A 24,879-nucleotide genomic window follows, 5' to 3' on the forward strand; every position below is an offset into this window, starting at 1 on the left:
TAATTTATATTGCACCAACTGGGAAGCTTGGAAACGTATAAAAGTAACAGAAGGGTTGCTGTAAGAGTAATTTCTTTGTTAATGAAAAGTAAAAAGTTAATAGCAGGAAAGGATGAACATTTAGTTGTTCCTCTCAGCCGATGGCCCCCTGCAGGATACCCATTGGAAAACATTGTTTACATAAAATTTTACTATAGAGACAACCCTAATACTGGCTGCAAATACACTAAACAAATAAATATTGATGACCACATCAACCATTCAGGAAATTTTTTTAGCAACTTCAAAATCAGGAAACAAGAGAAAAAGCTGAAGAATATTGCGTACCACAATTATTAACAAAATTCAAGCATAGATACTCTTAGTTTAACTCCCCGTGGGTTCTGATTGGGAGAACCTTTGCTCCTAATCACTCGTTCCGATTTCCATGTCATGCAACACATGAATAAAGCCAATTAATTGCCTCCCCAGTCATTCACCCAACCAGATATTCTGAATTGTAGAACAGAGAGTGACTTTTTTCCCCCATCTGACCTAAAGATCACTCTCTTATCTAACAAAGAAAGCCTAAACATTTGCCTCAAATAATGCATATGTAGATACTTATCCCTTTTAGAGCAGCACAGGATTTGCAGCTCTAAACGTGCACAATATATAGCAGAGGCAGTGGAAAATTGTAGAAATGCTCTTTTGAAAGCATACATCAGAACTTGGTGGAGTTGGATTTTTGTCATCATGTGAGAAGAATTGTCCTATTCCTATAAATAAATCCTTTGGAGTTGTCTTTTTTTTTTTTCTTTTAAAGGCTTCTCATTTCTTTTTGAACAGACATGACAGGAAGTTTTGCCATAGAAAACTCAAACAAAGGCGTCTTTAAGCAAAGGTTCTGTCTATCTGCTTTATCCTTTTTGATTTTCTCCAGCAAACGACAGCGTCTTGTCTTTAAATGTCCCAAAACACAGAAATCCCTTCATTTGACACTTACATTGAGCCGGCATCACAGTTTCTCTGTCATTCTGTCTTTTTTTTTTTCAGCAAATCACTTCTCTTGCTGTTGTTCTCCTACTTATGATTCTAAAATTGAAATTCTGTGCATTTTATCTATGTATTTCATTGTTGCTCTTGATTTAACTGGCATTTTTAGAGTCAGAATTTTTTTTATAAATGCATCTATCAAGCTCTGATGGATCGATATACTTGCCTGCATCTCAGGAAAACAGAGCCTCTAAACAACTTTAAAACATGATTAATAGTTTGTTTTTTTCCTTAGACATTTCAAAGTTTCAGTCTGCTTATTTACAAAAACTTATTTGAAGCATTATAATAAACTGAAATCATATTCCAGGTTTGGTGTGGTTTCCACTAGGTAAGCAGCATAGGCAGTGTTTTATCCTTGAAAATGTCAAAAAATATCAAATGATTCATAGTCTGTAACAATGTATTCATTTGTAACAGATCATGATGTGTACTTTGCCAGGATCAACGTCACAAGAATTTGATATGCTCAGGGTACAACACCGTCTGAGCTCAAATTGTAAAAAAAGTAAAAATATATCCTTTAATCATAAAGTTCCACTGAAGCTGGAAACTAAACAGCAGTGAGTCACAACAAACACAACATGAAGAGCATGTGGAGACTGGCAAGAGACAAATTTGTAAAGTCGGATCAAATTTTTGAGACGTTTTTAATATGGAATCATTCAACACTGCAGGGATCATTAAAAATATTGTGGAAAAAAAGCTGATATATTTTTTGGTTTTGGTAAAACAACAAAAATAGAAAAATAAGAAGAATAGATATTCGTTAGTGGCATAAATACAGCAAAACCTTAACTGAAGCAAAAATCTAAAGGTGCTAAGAGTCCAACGAACACAAGAGTAACTGAATAGAAAATGTAGAAACTACAGAATGACTGATCAACACAAACAAGATGTACAAGATAGAAAGTTCAGATGGAGGATGATTATAGCTCCAGGAGCCATAGACTGTCTTCACAAGGTAGGTAACATAATAAGACTTGAGTTAATGATAACAAAATGACTTAATTTGTCTTTTGAGAGCAGTTAGTGTTTTCAATTTAAATATTTGTATGATTTTTCTTCTGGTAGTGGTAAATGGAAAACAGAGTTTAAAATGCACACAAACATGTTCTTAGTACTGACACTTCATTTAAAGCTGAGTAAAGCAACAACACCAAAAAGACATCTCTGTTTGAGGCCATCCAATTAATGGGTGGGAAAATCCTGTAATTTAAAACATTTTCTTGAATAAACTCACCAGGTAACATAATTCTAGGTACCTCAAAGAATCCCTCTAAAATTAAGCTGAAAATTTTTGTATTTGCATTTTTGTCATGAATTTCTTTCCCTGTCTTTGACATGTTGCAGAGTAGCATTGCGCTGGGGCACTCTTTAAATAGGAAACAGACAGACATGCCATAGAAGTACATCAGATGTCTGTTCTTTATAAATCAGGGAATGGGTACAAGAAAAACAGCTATTTGGCTAAACTTTCTCATATCTACAGACAAAGCAATAATGAAAATGTAATCCATTGACGTGGAGTGGGAGTGCAGACAGGAGAAGGGCAGTCTCATGACTCCTATGATTTATTTAACAGAAGGTGATAAATCTTATTGAACACATTTCAGGACACCAAGAGGAAATCAAACCAATTAGGAACACAAGAGGAAACCACAGAGTCCTGACTTAGCAGGACATTGAAAGAATCTGGCAAGAAATGAAAGGCAAGGAAAATCTTAGTTTCTTGTAGAACTGCAGCAACAAACGTTGAACACCAATGCAGTTATAACGTCTCCATCACAAATATGTAATTTTTGGATTTTGCTACTCTTTGGTGGTCCTCACATTGTCTGTGCATATTTATAAGCAAGTGTTATTCTTGCCAGGTCTTGCTGTAGGACTGTTTAAACCGAAGGATGATCCAATATTTTCCTAAGCTTACTACCAAACCTGTGTTAGGAAACCGTTTTTGGTCAGTTTGAGTCATCTTTATATAGTTTGCTCCTTTTAAGAAATTAGCACTTTATGTTAATGTGGCTTGAAGTCTGAGTTACAGTCATTCAGATTCACTGCTGTCAGTAGACTCCGGTCATCATAGACTCAGCAGACTCTGACTTAGAAGAATTACTCTTGGCAGTAAAGCGTTTTATTGATTGTGTGCAGGTCCCTCCGGACATTTGCAGAGACTGTGCTCACAAAGGAATTGCAAAATGTACTTGACCTTAAACTTGAGGATCTTTGAGTGGGAGGTGGAATAGAAGGTAATTTCATGTCCTTTAAATTTATATGTAAGTAACTTGGAGGTTTGAAGTAGATGATTAATCAGACATCACACCCTGAATAGTAAAGTAACAGATCTATTTCTGAGCATCTACTTGCATAGATTTCTGAAATACTAGATGAGTAGAAGTGATAATCTCAAACCAAATAGTAACGTTAATGACATGCTGACATTTTGAGTCAAACCTTTTCTATTGCAAAGTAACCGAGTCAGAATAAGGCAGGATCCTAGAACATTAGCATATACAGTACATGTCCTCACTGCTATGAACGAAGATAACCAGAGTAAAGACAAAATGCAGTTTTCAAATTGTGATATTTATTTATTTATTGAGGAAAAGCCACATTAAAGTTCGACTGCTGCCAGACTAGTAGAACCAAAAATTTACTCAAAATTACTGAAAGAGCTCCTAAGACCAACAAAGAGCTCCTAAAGCCAACAAACTGTCCTCAAATCTAATAAAATTCAAGAAAAGTAGAGAAATGGTAATTGACATCTGTCAGTCTGGAAAGGTTTAAAAGCCTTTTCTAAGATGTTGGCACTCCAGTAAACCACAGTAAGAGTCATTATCCACAAAAAGAGAAAATAAAGAACAGGAGTGAACATTTACAGGAGCGAACGACCTTCAAAAAGTAGCCCAAGAGTGCATCCATGACTCATCTCAGAACATCTAAAGAAATATAAGTCTTATCTCTGTCAGTAGAGTTCAGTTTATGATTCAACAGCAAGTTAGAGACTGGCCAAAAATGGTAAATGTTTTTTTTTTTTTGGTGTTGTGACTTTCATCATATCTATTGCAATACTAACTCAGCATTTTAGGGCTTATTTACAACTGACACATATGGTTTAAAAGGACCAGAGCTTGCTTCCTCTGTTGGTCCAGACCTTTTATGCAGCTCTGAATGCACTGAAGTGAACCCCGGTGTTGATGAAGCAACTAGACCAAGACTCACTTATTGAAGTGGTTTCAAACCTCTTCCAAATTAACTCTGGTGCAATTTTGCTTCTGGTTTGAATACAGACTGACCTTGATCCGAACCAGCTACAGAAAAATGTCTTTTTGCACTACTCAAGCCACTGTTACTGGCCATCATGGTAAAAACAAGCCCTTCTGTGTTGCTAAGTCTACTACAGCACGTAATGATTGCACTGTAATCATAAAAAAAAAAAAAAGAAAGCACAATGTAAATGCAAACTTCACCAAAAGAAGAAAATAGTCAGTTTTGGTTCCAACCAAACAAGTTTACCAAAATACTTTCATGATGAAAAAGGAATATACAATATCAACAGTATGCCATGGTTGTGATAGAGTATATGTTTTGCTGCTTCATGACCTGGATTACCTGCAGTGGTTGATGGAACCATGAATTTGGCTCCCTAACAGAAACTCTTGAGGGAGAACGGTGTGCCATGAGTCAGTGACCTTAAACTCGAGTGCTCTTTAGCTATGCAGCAGGACAGTGATTGGAAGCAAGTCCACCTTTACATGGCTTAGAAAATATAATATTGCCATATGGCTAAGTGCTAGACCATTTGTCTTAGGACTGGAAGATTGAATGTTTGATTCCAGCTCCTGTCACATGTTGATGTGCCCCCTGGGCAAGGCACCTAGTTCCAATTTGCACACTTATCTGGATGGCAGTGTAAAATGTGTGTGCAGTATCTGCAGTGTAAAGCATTTTTAACTGCAAGTATGACTGGAAAGGTGCTATAAATTTATTTGATTTATTATTAAAAAACAAAGGGGCTTAAGTTTAAGTTTAAAAGTTTAAGTCTAAGTTTGAAACTAACTGACCCGCTTTATTTGATGATACAAATATCTCATATTACAATACTGTAATATGAGAGAGTGAGGTTTGATTAAAGTGGCATAGATAACCACTTGTTTCTGCGGGTGGATTTACTATAATGTTTCTATGTGTGTTTCTGGAAACCTTTTTACTGCAGCCACATTACCACTGATTCCGGATCCTTTCACTTGACCAGCATCACACTGCAGTTAAAGAAACAGATGATGGATCCAAGAAAGCACTCAGTTTAGAGCTTCCTGGTAAATCATTACTGCATCAGTGAAGTCTGCAATTTCTGGACATGAGGGTTACAAAATGGCATCCCCCATGACTGCAGCCAAGAGTAGGTCTATTGTCTGGCTCTAAGCAGTAAAATATTACAGAGGCAAGACCTGAATAATGGTTTAGAAAATAATTAAGCAGGCTATTGATAAGCAAGGTTTCCAGAAAATCTGAGTTAATTTGCCTTCTTTCTTGCAAACATGTCATTCTATATATGCATCCTTCACAGTGCTTCTGAGTTTAAAAAGGAATATCAATTATGAGAGAAAAAAAGGTAAGCTTTGTTTAATCATGAGGAAGCGATTCTTCAAAGCCTTGCTCGCAGGGTTATGTCACCTCAAGAGGCAGGAAGTTGAAGAAAAGCTACTTTATTGTGAATCTGAAAGAGGCAAAGTACAATGCAAATAAGTGCTGGGAGGGCACAATTAGAGAGGAAGATGATGCAAAAAAAGGTGCAGAGAAGAAAAACAAAAATTAGCGGATATGAAATCATAGCAGGATTTGGGCCCCAGCCCTGACCTGGGGCCTTTTTGCATGTCGTTTGGATGGATGGATGGTTGGATGGATAGAATCCAAGACGATGGATATTTTTTTAATTGAAAATGAGATTCTTAAATTAATTTTCTTTGATTTATGCAGCACTCGGCATCTAAAGGTATCACTTAAAGGACTGCAACTGAGCTGACATGTCCCTCACAATAAACCTTTTCACGAGGACAGCTCCAAGATTAAAATGCGAACTGGGTTTACTTCTTAGTGCTCAAGATTTGATCTACATCTCTACTACTCTTACATGCAACCTATGAACCCCATTAAAGCAGTTCTATTTCTGCCACCTGCACTCAATCAGTTCTTTTGAACTTATAATGCATGTGCATGGCCACTTTGAGTAAACCAAGCTGACAAAGACACTCTGCAGTCTCTTATTTCTTTTGGGATCCTGCTTTGCATTAATGAGGTCTGCTAAGGCTGAGGAATATATGAAGGATGTATTGCCTTTGCAGTCCCCTAAACAGTGCAACATCAAAATAACATGCAAATATGACATAGAAGTTGTTGTTAGGCCATTGGACGACAATTATTTTCAAAATGCACACTGTTGACAAAGGAAATTTGAGAATAAAATGAGCTACTGAGTGATCTGCTGAACCTCTTGAGGCCTTCTTTTTCAACCCATTAGCTTGTGTGCAGTGGAAGTCACCATTGGGATTGCATCTGATTATCCATATGCAGACAACTCTTTAAAGTGATAGCTGCTGAGAGAAGGCGGCCAGTCAGAAAGTTCAAAATCCAGAGGCAGAATAATGGCTGAGAAATTCAAGTTCAGCAATTTCCTGATCAGATCATTTAGGATATTTATAATAATTGCTGAGCTAAAATTCACAAAGGATAGCCTCGCCTATTTTTTTTCCCCTTTTGTTATTTATTCCAGAGGGTGCAGCGTGGTTAAAAAAAAATGTGTGTATAGCACAACCTGTGCTCGTTTTGTGGTGTGCACAGACTAGTGGGAGTGCTGCTGAGCCTGTTTCTCAAAGCACTTGGTGATGACTGGTGTCACCACCATTGATAGAAGCCTTTTTTTAGCAGTGGGATAGTTGTAAATTATTCAGGAAGTGAGGGGCTCTAATAGGGATTGTGTAAGAATCTGGTTTAAGATCTTAGGCATCAGATATGTGATCTGAGAGTATGCTTTTGGCTCCAGATTCAATGTATAAGAATGCCTGTGGGTAAGAAAAAAAATGTCTAGCTGAAAGCTGAGGATGGGTAAAAACAGCACAGTACAGTTTGGGGATTAAACATGTTTTGTTTTTCTAATGTAATTGTCTATCTGTTGAATCTGCTGTTAAATTTGAGGGTCAAGTGGATGCAATATATGTAATATATGTAATTTACTTACTGCATGTGTTTGCTTCAGAAGCTTTAAAAATACTTTTATATATCCATCTATTTCTCCTTTTGTATGACATTAGTTTAAATGGTATGTGACTGCTCACCCTGAATTGGCTCTGGTAAAGGTCCAGAAGAAGTGATGTATCAAAGTAAATATCTAAAGCTGTTTTCTTGATCACCTGATTATTACTGTGGTATTATTGGCTAAAGCTTAAGTGGTAATTGGAGTTTGACTCTTAATATAACTCCATTTCAGTGAACTATTTTGAAGTAATTTCTTAATTCTTTAAAATGGCATTTTCCCTAAGAATTTGTGCCATAAAAGCTAAATTCAACCAAACATTTTCATTTTAATTATTTGTTTGCTGATGGCTCTTTATCCCTCTGTATTGTCATACCTTAAATGTCACCCACTAAGGTGTATGAAGTCCTAACGTCTCCTCAGTAAAACCAATTTTGAAAGAAAGGTCAACCAGGATGAATAGGATCACCATGGTTACAAAGGATGAGAAAAGTGGGACCTCCTATGACATTTACGTCTTTTTGGTCCACCGTGGTCACTGCATCCTCACAGGCTTGAAACATGAAAGAAATAAAAAGACAGTGAAGTGTGCCAGCTGCCTGCCCTCTTCTATTTACAGCAGGGAGTACCAATGTTTCCTCTTACTGGATTTCCCATGATAAATAATAAAGAATATGCAATGAAAGGTCTGCGGTTTAGACTTTAATGCCAACAGTGTCTGACTGCGTGCCTTGTGTTTGAGCTTTTCCCTGCAAACAGCTCTAGGGAAGAAAGAAAAAAAAAACTATTCGCCTAACAAGATTAAAGCAGATTGGAGCTTGACAAGGAACACTAACTGTGATGTGTCATTTCTCAGCTCAGCTGTAAACACCTTTTACATTTTGCCTCTTAACTCCCGGTGTTCTTCTCAGCCCATCGCACCGCCACCTGCACCTGCACCTTTTACCAGATGTTCAGCTTTCACTTTGAGTTCACCTTGGTGAAATGAGATGTAAGTGGTGGCTGTTGCTGTTAAATTTAACCACATTTGTGTCAGTGGAACAGCACTTTTACTGCCCACAATTCCCGAAAGGCTTTGCCACAGCTTTTTCAAATAAATTGTTATCGCTATGATTCATGCTTATCTAGAGATAATCTTATCATTCAGATGCTGTAACCTTATTGTTATGTGAATTAGCATCAAACATAAAAATTAACATAGCTGCTGTTCAAGTGGAAACCATGTTTTAGTCTTGTTACTTTCTTTAGTCCTTCCATGAAATGTCCTACTTCCTTCTTTGTGACCTTGCTATCTTGTCTCCTTTCTACCCTTTTTTGTTAGTGCTCTTGCCATCCTTCTTTTCTTCCTTCCCAGTATATATCTGTTAAGTTCTTTTAATTAGTTTTTATTAGTCAATAACAAATAAACTATTACATATCTCCTGAGTATACACAAAATTTAAGCTGAGTGAATTTGCTAGTTAGCTGTTGTCTGATTTTTTTTTATTTCTTAGTTTGTTCATTTTGATCTTTAAAGTTTTCAGTCCTGCTTTGACACAAAGCAATAATAAAAATTCCACGTCATTAATGTTAAAGTGGATGTTTATTTGTCATCACAGATAAAAAGAACCATGCTTACTCATCACATAAAGAAAAACAGAAAGGCGCTCAGTCTTTAGGTCTTTGCGAACCTTTTGTTGGACATTTTTTTGGAGAATGTGAATAATAGCAGTCTATGAAGATTGAAATTCTTAAAAAAACACCCAAGCCTGTACCCACAGATTAAAACCTCAACCCCCAACCTTGACCCCCCTTCTTCAGACAGTACCCATCTCTACCCTGCTCCTTTGTCCTTTTAGAACAATGATCACAGCATTTTTTTGAGTGGGTCTTTTCTTTGAGCCCTCAGTCTCCAGAAGTCTTAATGACCTGGAAAAGTGTGACGTTATAGAGGACCTGGTGTCCATTGTTCCAGGTGTACAGGACCCTCTCTCTGGGGTTATAGTCCATCATGGAGATGTGGGAGTACTGATTGTGGAAGGGGATATCTGTGTACTCATAACTTGATGTGTTGGTATAGTAGGCAAAGTAGATCTTGGCACCAGCTAGGTGAGAGTTTGTGACGTAGAGTGTGCCACAGATCATAAAAGACTCTCCGGCACTGCGCTTTGGGAAGCCTGTGTCCCAGGTTTGAAGAATCTCCAGACTCTGGGGCTCCAGGCGGCTGATGACAATGTTCCCAGCATTGTTTATGGTGGTGTAAACAGCCCAGAGACCATTCTCGTCCGCCATGAGGTCAATATCAGAGGAGCCACCCCAGGAGTATGGGAAGGTGTTGTTATAGCCGGCTCCGCTGAGGCTGCGCTGCACCAGTACGCTTCGAGACCGGAAGTGGTATTTGATGATGATGTTGCTCTGGTATTTGTTGTAGTACAGCGAGCCGTTATAGACCACGTGGCCAGTACCGGCCCAAGGATGCGGTAGCAGGTGCTGAACAAAGTTCTGCCCCTTCATGAAATCACTCATTGTGCGGTATTCTAGGACACGCCGTCCCTTGAAGTATCCATCCATGGACCACACCTGTCCAAAACAAAGAGCAAACCAAATAGAAAACATTGAACAAAAGGATCCCACTCTGAGGAGCTATTGAGTAAAGACACCCAAATGTAAATATCTAAGGGTTATCAGAGATTATTGGTATGTTTTACCTGATACACCTATCTGCAGGAACTCTCTCATGTTTCATTAGAGCTTGAGGCAATGCCTTGGGCAAAGTAAGAATGAGTGTGTGCTGTGAATCTACTTGTATGAGAGTAGGTGTATTTCTCTATGCAGTTGTGCATACAGAAATGTGTGTGTTCAAAACTATTGATCTTGCCTGCATGTGGGGAGAGATGTTGCCTGTGCTTTGCAGGGAATCACTGCTGGCACTCTCTGCCCTTTCCAGTCCACATTTACAGAAAATCAATGCATTTAGCAACTCTATTTTTTGCCTGAGCATCCTCAGCGGATCTCTCCCCTGATATTGTGCTTCTTTGGTTGAATCCCCCTTTTCATTCCCTCAAGAAGGAGCAACAGTCAAGTATGTGATTGATCTAATTAAGCTATTACTGGATTAAATATTTTTAAATTATTCATTTTGTCCCTGATTGAACTAAGACACCTCTGGAAAGATGGAGCTGTGTTCTGGTTGTCTTCTCTGATTCTCTCTGGTCCTATTCTCCATCTTTTTTATGTGTAGAATAGCCACATTTACTCTGCAGTAAAGGAGAGAGAGAATGGGAAGTAGCTGAGTTTGAGTGGTACATCAGATGAATTATGGAGCAGAGTTTATTATAAACCATTAAGCTTGGTTTCGCCTATGTTTACTGAATGTGTCCCTCGAGCTGAGCAGCAGAAAGAGGCTGAGCCAGGCTAAAGCTCTGGCACATTCTAACTACCTTTATACTTTTTGTTTATTTGGCTGCCTAACAACACTTTTGCATAAGAGTAAAAGTATTCCTATGAATGTTGATGCTTTTAATACACCAGACTGACTCATAGACATAGAGGGGTAACATCATCTCAGCAAGTTAGGAGATTAAACACAAAGATAATCAACACATTCCATGTTGAAAATTGCCCTTTTCTGAAAGCATAACCTATTTATCCTGTTATGATTTATTGCAGTTAGCAGAAAGGCCAATATAATCTTCCCTATTAAATTTGATCAGCTTCTGTTTCCTGCTAAAAATAGATAATAATTCACTGTTCCTGCTTCCATTTATTTTCTTTCTACCTTTTGCCTTGCTGCGTACATACCACCTTTCCTAGTCGTACATACCAACATAAAACGCCATGACTTTTGGCTTAAATTCCCAGCAGCCCTCTGAAAACGAGCTAAGTGACTTTAGAAGACTTTATCCCAAACAGATTTTGTGTTTGTTTTTTGATTAATAAGCTGCAGTTTGAAATGAATGTGGAGGATGGGAGGGAGAGGAATAATAGATGCAATTCATCAGTGGCTCAGCTTTGAATTCTCAATTCTCTTTGTGTCTGTCATATTGTGGTATTCATGAGAAGTGCAACTTGGACAAAACGATCAATCACTCACTGACAAACAATGACAGCGCCGCTGTGATGGATACTCTTTTATACTGAGCAGCTGAAAGAGCTCAGATGACTCTGTTTATCCTCCGGGTTTGAGTATATCATCATGTGTTTCTTGAGCCTCAAACTAGAGGGGATCTGAGAGACTCACTCTGTTGTCTGAGCTGGGTATCATGGTGTCTGTCATCCAGGAGCCGAATCTTGATCCAGATGCACGCACTGTGATCGGATTGCTGACACCGGTGAGCTTTCCACAACCTGAGAGTCCAAAAAAAAGCAAAGGAAGTAAAAGCACAATCATTTATGAACAAAGACAGAGCACAGCAGCTCAAGAAAACCTAATTCTAAAGAAAGTAGCAAATAACTAAACAAAACGTTGTTCATTTTTAGTAATCAACGACTAATTTAGTAAATGTATTGATCAGTAAAATGATCAGGTTAATTTGTTGCATAAAACACAATTATTCAGTTAGTCTCTTAAGAAAAGTGTTTCCTCTCCTTAGGTTGATTATTGGAGCTCAACAAGAACAAAAATAAACTGTTGGCAGCATGCAAAATGTATATAACCTCAAGACTTGAACCACAGCTTTTAAAAATATTGCTTTCACACCTATGGAAGCTGAGAGCATCCATTAAAATATCAATATTTTTCAAAGGCTTGTTATAACTGAAAAAATATCTAAATTAGAAGAAGAAGAAAATGGCTTTCTTTTCAGTACGTAAAGTGATAATGTTTAAAATTGTCTTTTATTCAGTTTAATTCTTCAGTTTCTCTGTGTTTCATTGCCCCTGCAGAGCTGCCTGCAGCCGAAGGTGCAGAATTCAAGTCCCACTCGTAAACTACATAACTCATACAAAATTGGGTTCAACAGAGTAATATTGTGTTATTACCTGGAAATGTTACTCTTGCCTTGCCGACAAACTCTCAACCGTTCCCAGTTGTTATTTTTTGGTGAATTAATTGCTGGTAAAAATGATTTATAGTCAAATTGCACGTTATTATGAGTAAACAACACAGCGATTTTTATGTAAGCAAATTGGAGAGAAAGCCCAGCACCTTTCTGGAAATGTAGCTTTCTTTTTCAGTATCTGATTTTATTTTGGCAAGACTATAATTAAGGTTTGTTTTATTTCATAAAAGAAACTTAATTTAAATTATGTAGCAAAATCCCCCACCCCCACCTCGTAACAAGCATGTTTCATACCTAGTTTCTGCATGCAAGAGTGTAGTCTGGTCTCCAGTAGGAGGACTCTCTGTCTCAGCTCCTCATAGTCGTAGGCTCCCATCTCCTCCTGGATGGCCATAAGCACCAAGGAAAGGTTTCTCACCTCCTCTCGGAGACGCAGGATCATCTTAGCATCTGCCTTGTACTGTTCCAACACTGGCAGCAGGGGGAGCAGTTGGTTTACCTTGTCTTTTACCTCCTAAAAAAAAGAAGAAAAAAACATGACCAGGGAAGATGCGAAGGAAAATACTTGTCAAAGTTTCAGTTTCTGGAAAACAACAGGAACTTGAGAATATACAGGGGAATCTCTCATTATTGGGAAACTTTGATTCATCCTTTGAAAGGAGGGAATAAAGTAGATGGAGCCTCATCAACAATCAAAGAGGAAACATTTGCCAATTCAGCAACCTCATCAGACTTCCACAGATGAAATAAGACATTGGAGAAGCTGAAGTTGCGTTATTGACTTTTGGTTCATAGTGACTTTGTTCACTTTGATAGAATTAGTCTTTTACCCACAAAATGGTTAGTACAAAGTAGTGCTAGAATGTAGTTTTATTATGGTTAAGTTAGGTTTAAAATTATATTCAAAAAGTTAATGTATTATAGGAAATAATATGGGAATCTTTATAAACATAATTTAATAATGTTATAGAAATATAATTTTTGGCAATGGAACAGAAATAGCTTTTTTTTGTGTTAATTTTTAACTCGGCAGTTTTAAGAGTGTCTCTTGTTTTATTGTTCACCTGTCTGGTTGATGTTTTTTACCCCCGTTATCTCTGCTGTTGTAAGGCCTCTGTTTTTGTTCCAATATGTAAAAATTTGATTATATGGATGGTCTTCTCTGGTTGATGGAGTCAGAAGATGTAGAATATGGATTAATGGCCTAAGCAGAGATGATGCATAAGAAGATGCTGCTGCAGACTCTGTCATTCATCCTCTGCTCATCCCAACCAGCTTCAACTTTGCTTCTGCTCTACCTTATCAACACCTGCAAAGCTTATGAGATTGAGAAGTTTGTAGAGCTGAATTGCCTTTATGTTTTTATCCCACTTTTTTCCTTTTTATCTTTAGTTAGGGAGGTACGTTTTTATCATTTGGTTTATTTATTTTTAATAGTTAAGCTTGGCTGATATTCAGATTATTTCCTTTTATTTATTGTTTTAAGCACAAAGTTCACTCAGACGTTGCAGCCAACTCTTCTTTCCATGTTAAATCCCATGTAAATGAAGGTCTTGTCAAGAAATAAACTGCATATTGTGGCTGCTTGAAGTCTGATGAGGATTAATCACCTTTATGTTACGGTGTGGTTATGCCTAGCCAGGTCATAACACTCTACTTAGACAACGTCTTATTAGATTAATATGTACTGCAGACAGTTTTCGATTCCATTTTGCTCTTTTCTAATTGAACACTTTATTTATTCACCCAACATTCCTCTATTTCATAGAAACTCTCTAAAGGAACTTTTCTGTAAATTGTCTGGCTGAACTTATATTTGAAGAGGATTTTTAATGATTGTTAACAATTGAGTGTGTTTTATATATAAATGTATACATTGGAAAGCCATTGCTTTTACTATGTTAAAAATAGTTTCACTCAGATTTATTTGCAGCTTAACTGAGTCTAGGAGCATGCACCGCTAGTGCTATAATGGGGTTTATAATTTTAGAAGTGAAAAGAAACAACTTGTCCTTTAGGCAGGGGAGCAGGAAGCAGCAGGGGAGTCGGGCTGAATTCACACAAGGTGGATGGCTCAAGAGGGAAAAAGGTCTATCAATAAAGTGTGGCCACCACAGGAGGGGCTGTTTCCTCCTTGTTAGAGTTTATCGTAAATCTGGTGATGGAGCAGCTCTCAGCCTCATGGCGCCACATCATAAATCTAATTTTCACTTTTTCAAGCTGAGAAAATTCACTCTCGTTAATCTCCCACGCTCTGCCATTGGCAACTTTAAACTGCTCACATTTATCAGCCAACCCACTTTGGTCAAAGCCTGTCAATATTTTTCCTGTCTTTTAAGAATGAAAACATTAGATTTGCATTTAGACAAACGCATATCTGAGTGGCAATCTCAAGCTTTCCTGATGAACAGATTAATTTCATAAGCATCTTCATTTCCTTTGTTGGAATAGCTTTCAGAAAGCACACTGAAAGCTAAACACAGCCAGTCATGCTTGCCTCTGTGCTGAGGCATCAACCCAGCGGCAAAATGCACTTGGTGTTTATCAGAGCATCTTTTAATCAAACAATTTTATGGCCCATCTAATATCTGTAAGAGTGTGGGAAATATGGAGATTTCTGCTGGGCAAGACAACGTGCTGACAGAAAAATAAAAAAGCCTGCTGATAATGGTAGTTAACTTATCTTTGAGCAAGATATGGTGGAGACAAATGTGAATACATCTACCTCAGATGCCAGAAAGTTAACTATACGGAGGAGTAAGGGAGGTTGAGCTCAAAAATAGTGGAAGGGATGTTCAGTGAGTCAGACAGGAAAAAAAAACTCCCCTAGTGGTTCACAGATTTAATCATCCTGGAGCATGTGAAGCTCATGATGCACAGTAGATTAGCCTACCTTAGCCCATGACCCAATAACTCATTTAACGCACTGTAATGGAATCACCACTTCCAATGTTTATATGCCAGTCCACAAGAAGTCACATAAAATTTTATTGTCTGTGAAGAGCTTCAAAGATTGCATTGGATCTTTCAATGTTTATCAAGCAATTTAATATCAAGTACATTCACATGATGTATAGTAAATCCAACTCTAGGCACAGAGGGTGACAAAAAGCCAATTACCTGAAAGCCCTTTGGATTGAGGCTCCGGGGATTTTCAGAGGCCACCTTCAGCTTTCCATCGACGACTTTCATTAGACCCTCTGTGTTCTTTACATACTGGAGATCTCGGAAGGTTCTCAGATCTAGCACCTCCATTGATTGGCTAATATTCTGAACCTGCAGAGCAAAAACAATCATTTATGGAGTTGGTAATGTGGACTTAAAATTTGATCATGATATATTATGGCATTTATTGGAAAAATTATATAAGTGACAGTCACAGCCCTACAAACACAAAAAATAAAAGTCACCCATTATCAAATGGGCTACTCCTGCACACAAGTCACATTAGGTATTCTAAAAGGCACGCAAAAATCATACTCACTTAATTTTTGAACTATACATATTTCTAATGATGCTGTCAATAAACCCACAGTGGTGAAATAATAGTCATTTCAGGCTTTGTAAAAATAATTATTTAAAGTTCATCATTATTTTGATAAATCATGGAAAAAAAAGACTATAAATTAACAAAATAACTGCACATCACTAGTTGATATCATAATTTCAAATAAGGTAGTTAATTAGGGTTTGTGTGTACTTTCATACACTGCCACCAAATCAGCAGCCAGTGTTTGCAAAAGTTTCCAAAAAGTTCCCCAACACACATGGCTGCCAGTCAACCAGAAATGCCAAGCACTTCAGAAATATCTCACAAGAGGTTATACAGTTTGACACCCTTACAGAAAAACCATAGGTCACACCAATTATCAACTAACAACCAATATGATTGTTTAAAATGGTGAAGCATGCTGGGAGGAAATTAGAATTAATCACCTATTCATGAGAATGATGCATTACTGCTTATATTTTACCAGAATGTTTTACCATTATTGTGGTCAGATTACTTACAGTAACCAAGATAAAGTTTGGTTACACAATACGAGTTCAATTGATTACAGTAAGCTTCAGTTGCTTTTTCTTTTGTAAGGCTGAAGTACAGCTTATTAAACAAAACCTGGCAAACACTGCATATTCAAAAATTGCATGGGGGGAAAATGCCTGTGTGAGATGAATACAACAGTAACTCCTCTTAATACACTCAAAAGATACCTAACAGGACAACTTAATATCAGCATTACAATTGTGTCAGACGGATTTGGTCATCCATAAGTCCAATAATAAATGCACAGCAAGTTATGGCTGTTAATGGGCTTAGAAATTTATCACACAGTTCTTAAGGTCTAGATGCAATGATTTTTCTGCCTTAAAATGACTGAAGCACAAGAAAAAATATTTATGATGTTATTGTTGAAACAGTTATAATTAAAGAGTTAGTATTTTAAGTATATTCATGCCAAGCCATTAAAACAGATATTATGAAAACTGCACAGTTGAATTAGCTTACATCCTAATTATAACTGAAAGTACCTTACACTGAAGTAAACACTGCTAAGTAGGCATGCATTGACTCTAAGTTCTCAGAGGATTCGGTTTTGCGGTAGGTTAATTTTTTTGCAAAGTACTGAGCTTATTCATACTTTGACAGCCCACTCTGCTGCTGCATAACCAGCCTACTGCTTCACGCACACCCCCTCATCTCCTGTACATTGCACAAAGTGGGCCAGAAATGATCCAAACACCACCAAATGTTGCAGGGTTGTCGTGCCTATAGGAGACTATCGTGTGCATATGTCCAGCAGCCCACTTGAACAGACGCACGCCCACGCAGACAGCCAGCAGCAAAAATCAAAATGAATTTCAGAAAAACAAAACGGACCCGACATTCAAAGGTCGCAGTTTGGCATGAAAGTCTGTTTTGCACCACACTGCCTCGCCTGCCTGATCCATGACAGCCTACTCGATTACTTCATGTCCAGCCCACGGTTTCCCGCACCCTGTTGCTCCCACGTGCATTGTGAACTGGCCGAGGAGTATTTGGTTACACGTTATTTCCCATAGCAATTAAACTTTTTTTTTTCTCCAATGTGGTACATAGGTCCTGTAATATTAAGGAATGAAATGTTCCAGCAGCCTGGAGACTAAGCAAATTCTCTGTCAACTTCCTGCTGTAGCATTTGGGACTCCTCCATCCTCGCTCATAAAAAGACGATCCTCATCGTCAGTGCCCCAGATTTATAGTCGCAGGTGTGTCTGCTTCATGCCCAGTGTGATGACTCATTCTGCATCGGCTTGTTTGTGTGTATGTCTAACCACAGCTTCATATTTCTTCTGATTTAATCTCAATTCAGCCAGCCAGACAGTGAGGTCAAAAGGAGACGAGATGCTCAAAGATTTGCGGTGAGTATTGCCTTGCCGCCATCCTTCAGGGTCAGGCTCTTTATCTGGCTTTACTGAGAGCTGAATAAAGATTTTCAACAAGCCTACTTTACATTCTTTGAACAGAGGGCAGTTTTGACATTGGTAACATACCCTTGGCTCTCCATGTCAGGAAAAGCTTTTTGTGGATCTGAACTCAAACAATTCCCACTCATGCGCTGGGTTCAAATGAGGGTGTCTTGGTGGACGCTGCTCTGTTGGGACTGCACATTTACGCAGACTCACACAGAGCCTTTTAATTTGGAGCTTTCATTTGGGTGAAGCTGAAATAGTGCTGACCCTAGGTGTCCTCATTAAGTCTGCTTCAGGCAGCAGCGAGCAGGGAAAGCATACAGACCCACACAGTAATAACACCTACATTTTATAACAAAATGCAATACAGTGATAAATAATACATTATAGAGCATATCATATTCTATATATAGCTGTGAGGGTTTTTTTTTCTGAAGCTTGCTTTAAATGGTTTATTGTGCAGTATTCAGAAGGGAGGCATTGCAGTAATTCTACATCTTGAGTATGTTTAAAACTTAATAACAAATAACATTCCATACATAGAATGGGTAAAAAAACATAAGCAGAATGTACCGTCATGTTCAGAAAGTTAGAATATTATTAAAAGGTTCATAAATAAATAAAAATAGCTACCGCAAAAAAAGATAGCAGTTTTAATGACCAACACAATATTTGAAAAAGAAAATTTCGGAAGAAATTTAGACGGGGCCTGCCAAGGCGCGCCCGTGGGGTTCGGGCCCGGCGTCGTCGCGCCACAAATCGGCGTCGACGCCAAAGAACGCCGCGACGTCACCAGTGGCACGCGGAGAACCGCAAGAACGTTAAGCGAGGCGGACGTGCACCATTCGGTACGATTTAAAATGTTGTCAAGGCTTTTATTTTGGAAGTTTCAGTATGCTTCATTTCAAAGGGCCAAACTAATCCCATGCGTAATAGTCCTTGGGTTAAAATAGTTATATAATGCTCAAAACACAAGTAGCTGATGTAAAAGTATTCAAGGCTTTTATTTTGAAATTTTCAGTATGCTTCATTTTAAAGTTCTGAACTAATACCACGTGTAAGAGTGCTTTGGATGAAAAAGTCAAATAAAGCCAAAAAGAGCAATTACGTCATGTAAAAATATTCAAGGCTTTTATTTTGAAATTTTCAGTATGCTTCATTTCAAAGGGCCAAACTAATACCATGTGTAACAGTGCTTTGGATGAAAAAGTCAAATAAAGCCAAAACAGAGCAATTACATGATGTCAAAATATTCAAGGCTTTTATTTTGAAATTTTTGTTAATCTTCATTTCAAAGGGCCAAACTAATACCATGTGTAACAGTGCTTTGGATGAAAAAGTCATACAAAGCCAAAAACAGCAATTGGATGATGTAAAAATATTCAAGGCTTTTATTTTGAAATTATTATTATGCTCCATTTTAAAGTTCCAAACTAATCCCATGTGTAACAGTGCTGTGGATGAAAAATTAATATACGGCCAAAAAAAGCAATTACATGATGTAAAAATATTCAAGGCTTTTATTTTGAAATTTTCAGTATGCTTCATTTCAGAGGGCCAAACTAATACCACGTGTAACAGTGCTTTGGATGAAAAAGTCACATAAAGCCAAAAACAGCAATTACCTGATGTAAAAATATTCAAGGCTTTTATTTTGAAATTATTATTATGCTCCATTTTAAAGTTCCAAACTAATCCCATGTGTAACAGTGCTTTGGATGAAAACGTCAAATAAAGCCAAAAAACAGCAATTACCTGATGTAAAAATATTCAAGGCTTTTATTTTGAAATTATTATTCTCCATTTTAAAGTTCCAAACTAATCCCATGTGTAACATTGCTTTGGATGAAAAAGTCATATACGGCCAAAAAAAGCAATTACCTGATGTAAAAATATTCAAGGCTTTTATTTTGAAATTATTATTATTCTCCATTTTAAAGTTCCAAAGTAATCCCATGTGTAACAGTGCTTTGGATGAAAACGTCAAATAAAGCCAAAAACAGCAATTACCTGATGTAAAACTATTCAAGGCTTTTATTTTGAAATTATTATTATGCTCCATTTTAAAGTTCCAAACTAATCCCATGTGTAACATTGCTTTGGATGAAAAAGTCATATACGGCCAAAAAGAGCAATTACTTCATGTAAAATATTCAAGGCTTTTATTTTGAAATTTTCAGTATGCTTAATTTTAAAGTTCCAAACTAATCCCATGTGTAACAGTGCTTTGGATGGAAAAGTCAGATAAAGCCAAAAAGAGCAATTACATGATGTAAAAATATTCAGGGCTTTTATTTTGAAATTATTATTATGCTCCATTTTAAAGTTCCGAACTAATCCCATGTGTAACATTTCTTTGGATGAAAAAGTCATATACGGCCAAAAAGAGCAATTACGTCATGTAAAATATTCAAGGCTTTTATTTTGAAATTTTCAGTATGCTTAATTTTAAAGTTCCAAACTAATCCCATGTGTAACAGTTACTGAGTTAAATCAGTTATATACAGCCCAAAGCAGCAGGTAGTTGTAAAGGCCAGTTCTCAGTCCTGATCTGTTTCAACTGAGGATAGATAGAACTACAGTGATGCGTATTCGTAGTCCAAATCAGCAGCCAATAGCCTCTTGAGTTCCGTTGCTATGGCAAATAATGGTCTCAGCAGGTGTGAGCTCTGAGCTGTGAGCTCTCAAACACACAAGTGTGTTTGAGCAAACACACTTTACTGAAAAAAAGCATTGGAAACAAATCCTTCTTGTTCGGGAACCGTAATACATATTCGAAAAGCGTTTCGAGCGTATGACAGTTCAATGTGTCTTCTGCGATAGTCCCGAGAATCATATCTGTACCTCACTCAGAGCATTTACAGTGATGAGAGAAAGAAATGTTGTGCCCAGATATGAACCGAGATCGGCTGTCACTGTAATTTCAGCAAAAATGAGAAAGTTTGGGTCGCTTAGAGGCAAATTGTGGACAAACCGTAACTGGTATCGACGAGCCGTCTTCACTTTCGAAGAGATCACAGACGTATCTACAAAATGAAATTTGAATGGCATTTCTAGGTGAATTTGTGACGACACAGCAAATCCTCAAAAATAGGGTATTTCTAGGATTTTTCCCATTGAGTTATAATGGGGTTTTTTTCGTAGTTTTTTGCGAATTATGTCGCCACGTTAAGCCCAAATCCCACCAAAAGTAATAGCAACAATGGCGTGAATTTTCTGCACGTTTTGATACCTCATTTGTAGGTGTGCACCCAGCGGTATGAGCCGCATTAACGGTTACGGAAGAAAAATAAAGAACTATAATAATAAAGAGACGCTTGTTGGGTGTAGAGTAATAGGTTCCTGCCATTGCTTTGCATGGCAGGCCCCAAATATCTTCTAGACTTAGACTTAGACTGACTTTATTGTCATTTTGCATGCACAGGGTGTATACAGAACGGAATTTCGTTGCATACGGCTCAGGACAGTGTTTTGACAGTGTTTCTATGACAATTGTGTGATAAACCAGCACTTTTGTTCCTCTTTAAAGGAACGTTGTGTATTTTTCTGAGTCGACGCTGCTATATTCCTCAGCTTTTCTCAACTAGGTTTACAGAAATGTACATTTTCCTGAGACTTTCAGCTGCAATGAGACTGGTTTCTCTAGTCAGTCTGTTTCTGTGCTATGATATGCTTTTTCTGTTTGAATAGGTTGCTTGTGAAGTGTGTTAGAGAGTGGATTTTGTCTCTGTAAACATGCGCTTTCAACATCAGCACACAGAGACTGTCAAACGGGATGAGGCAAACTTCAATGACGGTGAATGCATTATGTGAACGCACGCGCCTCATTGATCCATCAGGGAGCCTTGGGAACCTTTTCCACATCTCAGTTTACCTCCATCTTTTCTCACAGGACGATATCAATGTCACTGGCAGCCCCTCAGCTCCTCCTCCACTTCTCTGTGCTCTTTCTAGTTGTAAGTAACCTGTGGAGCCTCTCTTTTACAGGCGCACCTGTTGTAATTGTCCAAAGTACCAGCACTCAGCGACAGGCAGAGTGAATCACGTCTTACCAATCCGTTTGAATGCATTTGACATCTCAGGTTTCTATTATTTAGCTTCTAAAGAATGAAATGACGTAGGTGTACAGCCTCCAGGTCTGGAGACTCAACAGTTCATGGCTGGATCTGTCAGCTTGTGAATGAGTGGATTCCTAACAGGCTGCAATATTTGCATACTCTGCCGTGTAGGTCAGAATGCATATATTAAACCACGCAGGCCTGCATAAATATATACACGAATATTTTCAGCAAAATTTGTCATGCTGACTGACTTGTCAATTGCTGTTGTTAAATTGTGTTAAAATTAATTAACGTTTATGAAAACAAAAATGCATACAAATTAGGATCTTTGTTCCACATTGTATGTAAACATTCTGACATGCAATTTCTTTCAAAAGTATTCACTCTGAACTTCTTCCCAGTTTGTGGCATTTTAACTACCTGCCTTAAGGTATTTTATTTGAATTTTATGTGAAAGATCAATTTAAAATAGCAAAGAGTTGTGTAGGGAAATAACAATATTGGGTTTTCATTTTGTTTTTCAACAAAAATGTAAAATATACATTCATTCCCTTTCATACTGACATCTGTCAATAAAATCTAGTATAACCATTTGCCTTCAGAAATGACCTATTGAAGTCCACATGTGTTTAATTCGATCCTAAAATATTTACAGCTGTTCTGTGAAGGAACATTTATGAACAATCAACATCATGAAGACCAAGAAACCCTGCTGACAGACAGAAAGCTGAAGACATCAAAAGCAGACTTAAATAAAACAATATCTCAAGCTTTGAAGTCCTAAACACCATTCTACACATCATTCTAAAATGGAAAGAGTATGACACAACTGCAAACTTTTCAAACAAAACAAGACTGTGCGCATACAGTATTTCTAAGAATATGAAGAACTATAGATAATTTTCTTTTCACTTCACAATGATATGCTTCTTTAAGTAGGTTTTCAGCATAAACTCTAAGAAAATAAACTGAGATTTGTGGTGATAAAATGCGATAAAATTCAAGAGACGTTAAGATTTTTGTATGACACTTTATATCAGAACTTGCCTATGCAATTACATATAATGATCCTAAGTCTGAGGTTGTAATTTAAAGAAGAAAACAGTTAAAAAGGGTATGAGAACTTTAGGAAGGCAATTTATATATTCCAGTGAAGTTATTGATTTGTCTTTCACTTAGAAAAGTTCTCAATCTTCCAAATAATGGCTAATGAGTTACATGGTGAAGGAGGTGGCACAATCCAGCAGCCTGCATGTGACAGATGGCGTCAGACATTAAGCGCAGAGTGTCAATTTGTGTTTGTGTGTCTGTGTGGGCAACAGTTGGGTCTTGGAGTGAGTGTGTTATTGACAGCTGTCACCTTCTCCATGAGCTGGCGGAGCTGCCTGCTGCGTGGGTCGCGGTTACACATGTTCTGGGCTGGTGCGACCACGGTGCAGATACACTTCCCATCTGCGTCCTGTGCTGAGCTGTAGATCTGCCAGCCTTCCTCTGGGCTGGGGTAAAGAGCCTGCAGAAACACACACATAAATGTGAGACCAAGCAGAGGGGAAAAAAAAAGGATTGCTTCTGTTGTTGTTTTATTTTCTTTCTTTTTTTTAAATCTATGCTGGCAGACATTTCAAAATGTATAAGGGTAGGCAAGATGATTTAATTCTGCCAGCATTATTCAAAATAAATCTGAAGTATGTCCCCTTATAAAATATTTCCAAGGCAGTGGGTTTATTCATTACTTGAAAGTCTTGTAGAAATCTTATGGGAATAAAGAATACCTTTGATATGCTTCATTTCAAGATTAGCTGTGCTCAATCTGTCACCATCTAAGCTGGGAGGTTCCATCTTGCCAGATGTATTTTTTCTTTGTAAAAATCAATAAAACAAACAATTTTTCCAAACATAAAATGAGCGAATGGCAATCGACTCCTCCTAAATACTTAAATTCACTTGGTATCAAATGTTAGTTTTTATCAAAAAGCAACAGAGAAGAAGTGAATAAAGAAATTGACAGAGGTGCTGCTCACAGCAGTGAAACACCAGAAGAGAGCACTGGGGCCTGGACGAGTTACAAAGAAGATAAGAGAGAGAAAGAAAAGAGATTTGTGTGTAGATCAAGATAAGACAAGCAGATTGACAGAAGATGCACAAAGGGATAGGAAAAACAGAAAAATATGGCAAGACTGAAACACAGGAATAAAAAAGAAGGATTAGGCCAGGCTGTTGAAGGCTGAGCATCTAATAGGTTTGGACAGAGAAGGGAAATGGAGCTGTTCAGGATCAATAATGCAGCCCCTTACCAGGGGAGGAGGGTTGAGACTAAAAGGATGGATGTCTCTTTCAAACTAATCCAATCAAAAGTAGTGCATTGCGGTCACAAGCACACCAGCACATGCATACAGGCTCGGCTCTGTCAATTGTTCATTCACAGTAAATTCCAACTCCACGACATGAAGTCAGCACATAGCTAAATGTAATAACAGAAAGCACAATGCGTTTTTTTTGTAGCAAAATTAAAAACCTATTCGAATAAGTGAAACTAAAAGCCATTCTGTGGTTGTAGACCACACACATTTTCTCTCTTCAAGCAGGATTGGGCTATGCCGCGGTTTCTTTGGGTCGGGCAGGTTCAGATTAAAATGTCTTGGAGAACAGGTGATGTGCGGGGGTGCGCGTGTGTGTGTGATTGGAGTTTAAAGTACCAACCACCCTGGAAGCAAATGTGCTGACTGACACATTGTGTCATTCCTACTAATCCCCTGACACCCCACCTTCTCTACCCGCCTTCTCCCTTATTCGTTCTCAAAGAACAAGCTGATCTTAAATTTAACAAGCTCTAAAGTGAGCCATGGTTGCAGATATCGGAGTTACCTTTATCTTCTCCAAACCATGTAGTGATGGCATTTTGCTTGTACGTCTTTTCATTCTTTATTACCTTCAGAATACCGGTGCATAATAAGTAGACTTATGATATTTCCAGATGAATGTTTCTAGTTTTAATTAATCAGGGGTAACATTCCATTCATACAGCATTACAAATATATGCTGGTAATATTTCAGAGTGACTGAATGTCTAATTCCATGAGGAAAAACTCATTGTGAGACT

The 24,879-nt window shown here is 37.8% G+C and overlaps 1 protein-coding gene across 2 annotated transcripts in view; it reads right to left on the bottom strand.

Annotated features, from left to right (window-relative positions):
• Nucleotides 1–8,851: 8,851 nt before the first annotated feature.
• The window catches only part of olfm2 (olfactomedin 2), a 48,014-nt gene continuing 31,986 nt past the window's right edge, over nt 8,852–24,879 (bottom strand). For both annotated transcript variants that reach the window (XM_023348936.1, XM_023348935.1), the window contains exons 2-6: nt 23,140–23,289; nt 15,388–15,543; nt 12,562–12,781; nt 11,508–11,614; nt 8,852–9,847 (exon numbers count right to left, since the gene is read on the bottom strand). In XM_023348936.1, the coding sequence (XP_023204704.1) occupies nt 9,173–9,847; nt 11,508–11,614; nt 12,562–12,781; nt 15,388–15,543; nt 23,140–23,289 (1,308 nt within the window). In that variant the 3' untranslated portion in view covers nt 8,852–9,172. The remainder of the gene's footprint in view (nt 9,848–11,507; nt 11,615–12,561; nt 12,782–15,387; nt 15,544–23,139; nt 23,290–24,879) is intronic.

This window comes from Xiphophorus maculatus, chromosome 16 (assembly GCF_002775205.1).
Source record: "Xiphophorus maculatus strain JP 163 A chromosome 16, X_maculatus-5.0-male, whole genome shotgun sequence".
NCBI classification, from domain to species: Eukaryota; Metazoa; Chordata; class Actinopteri; order Cyprinodontiformes; family Poeciliidae; genus Xiphophorus; species Xiphophorus maculatus.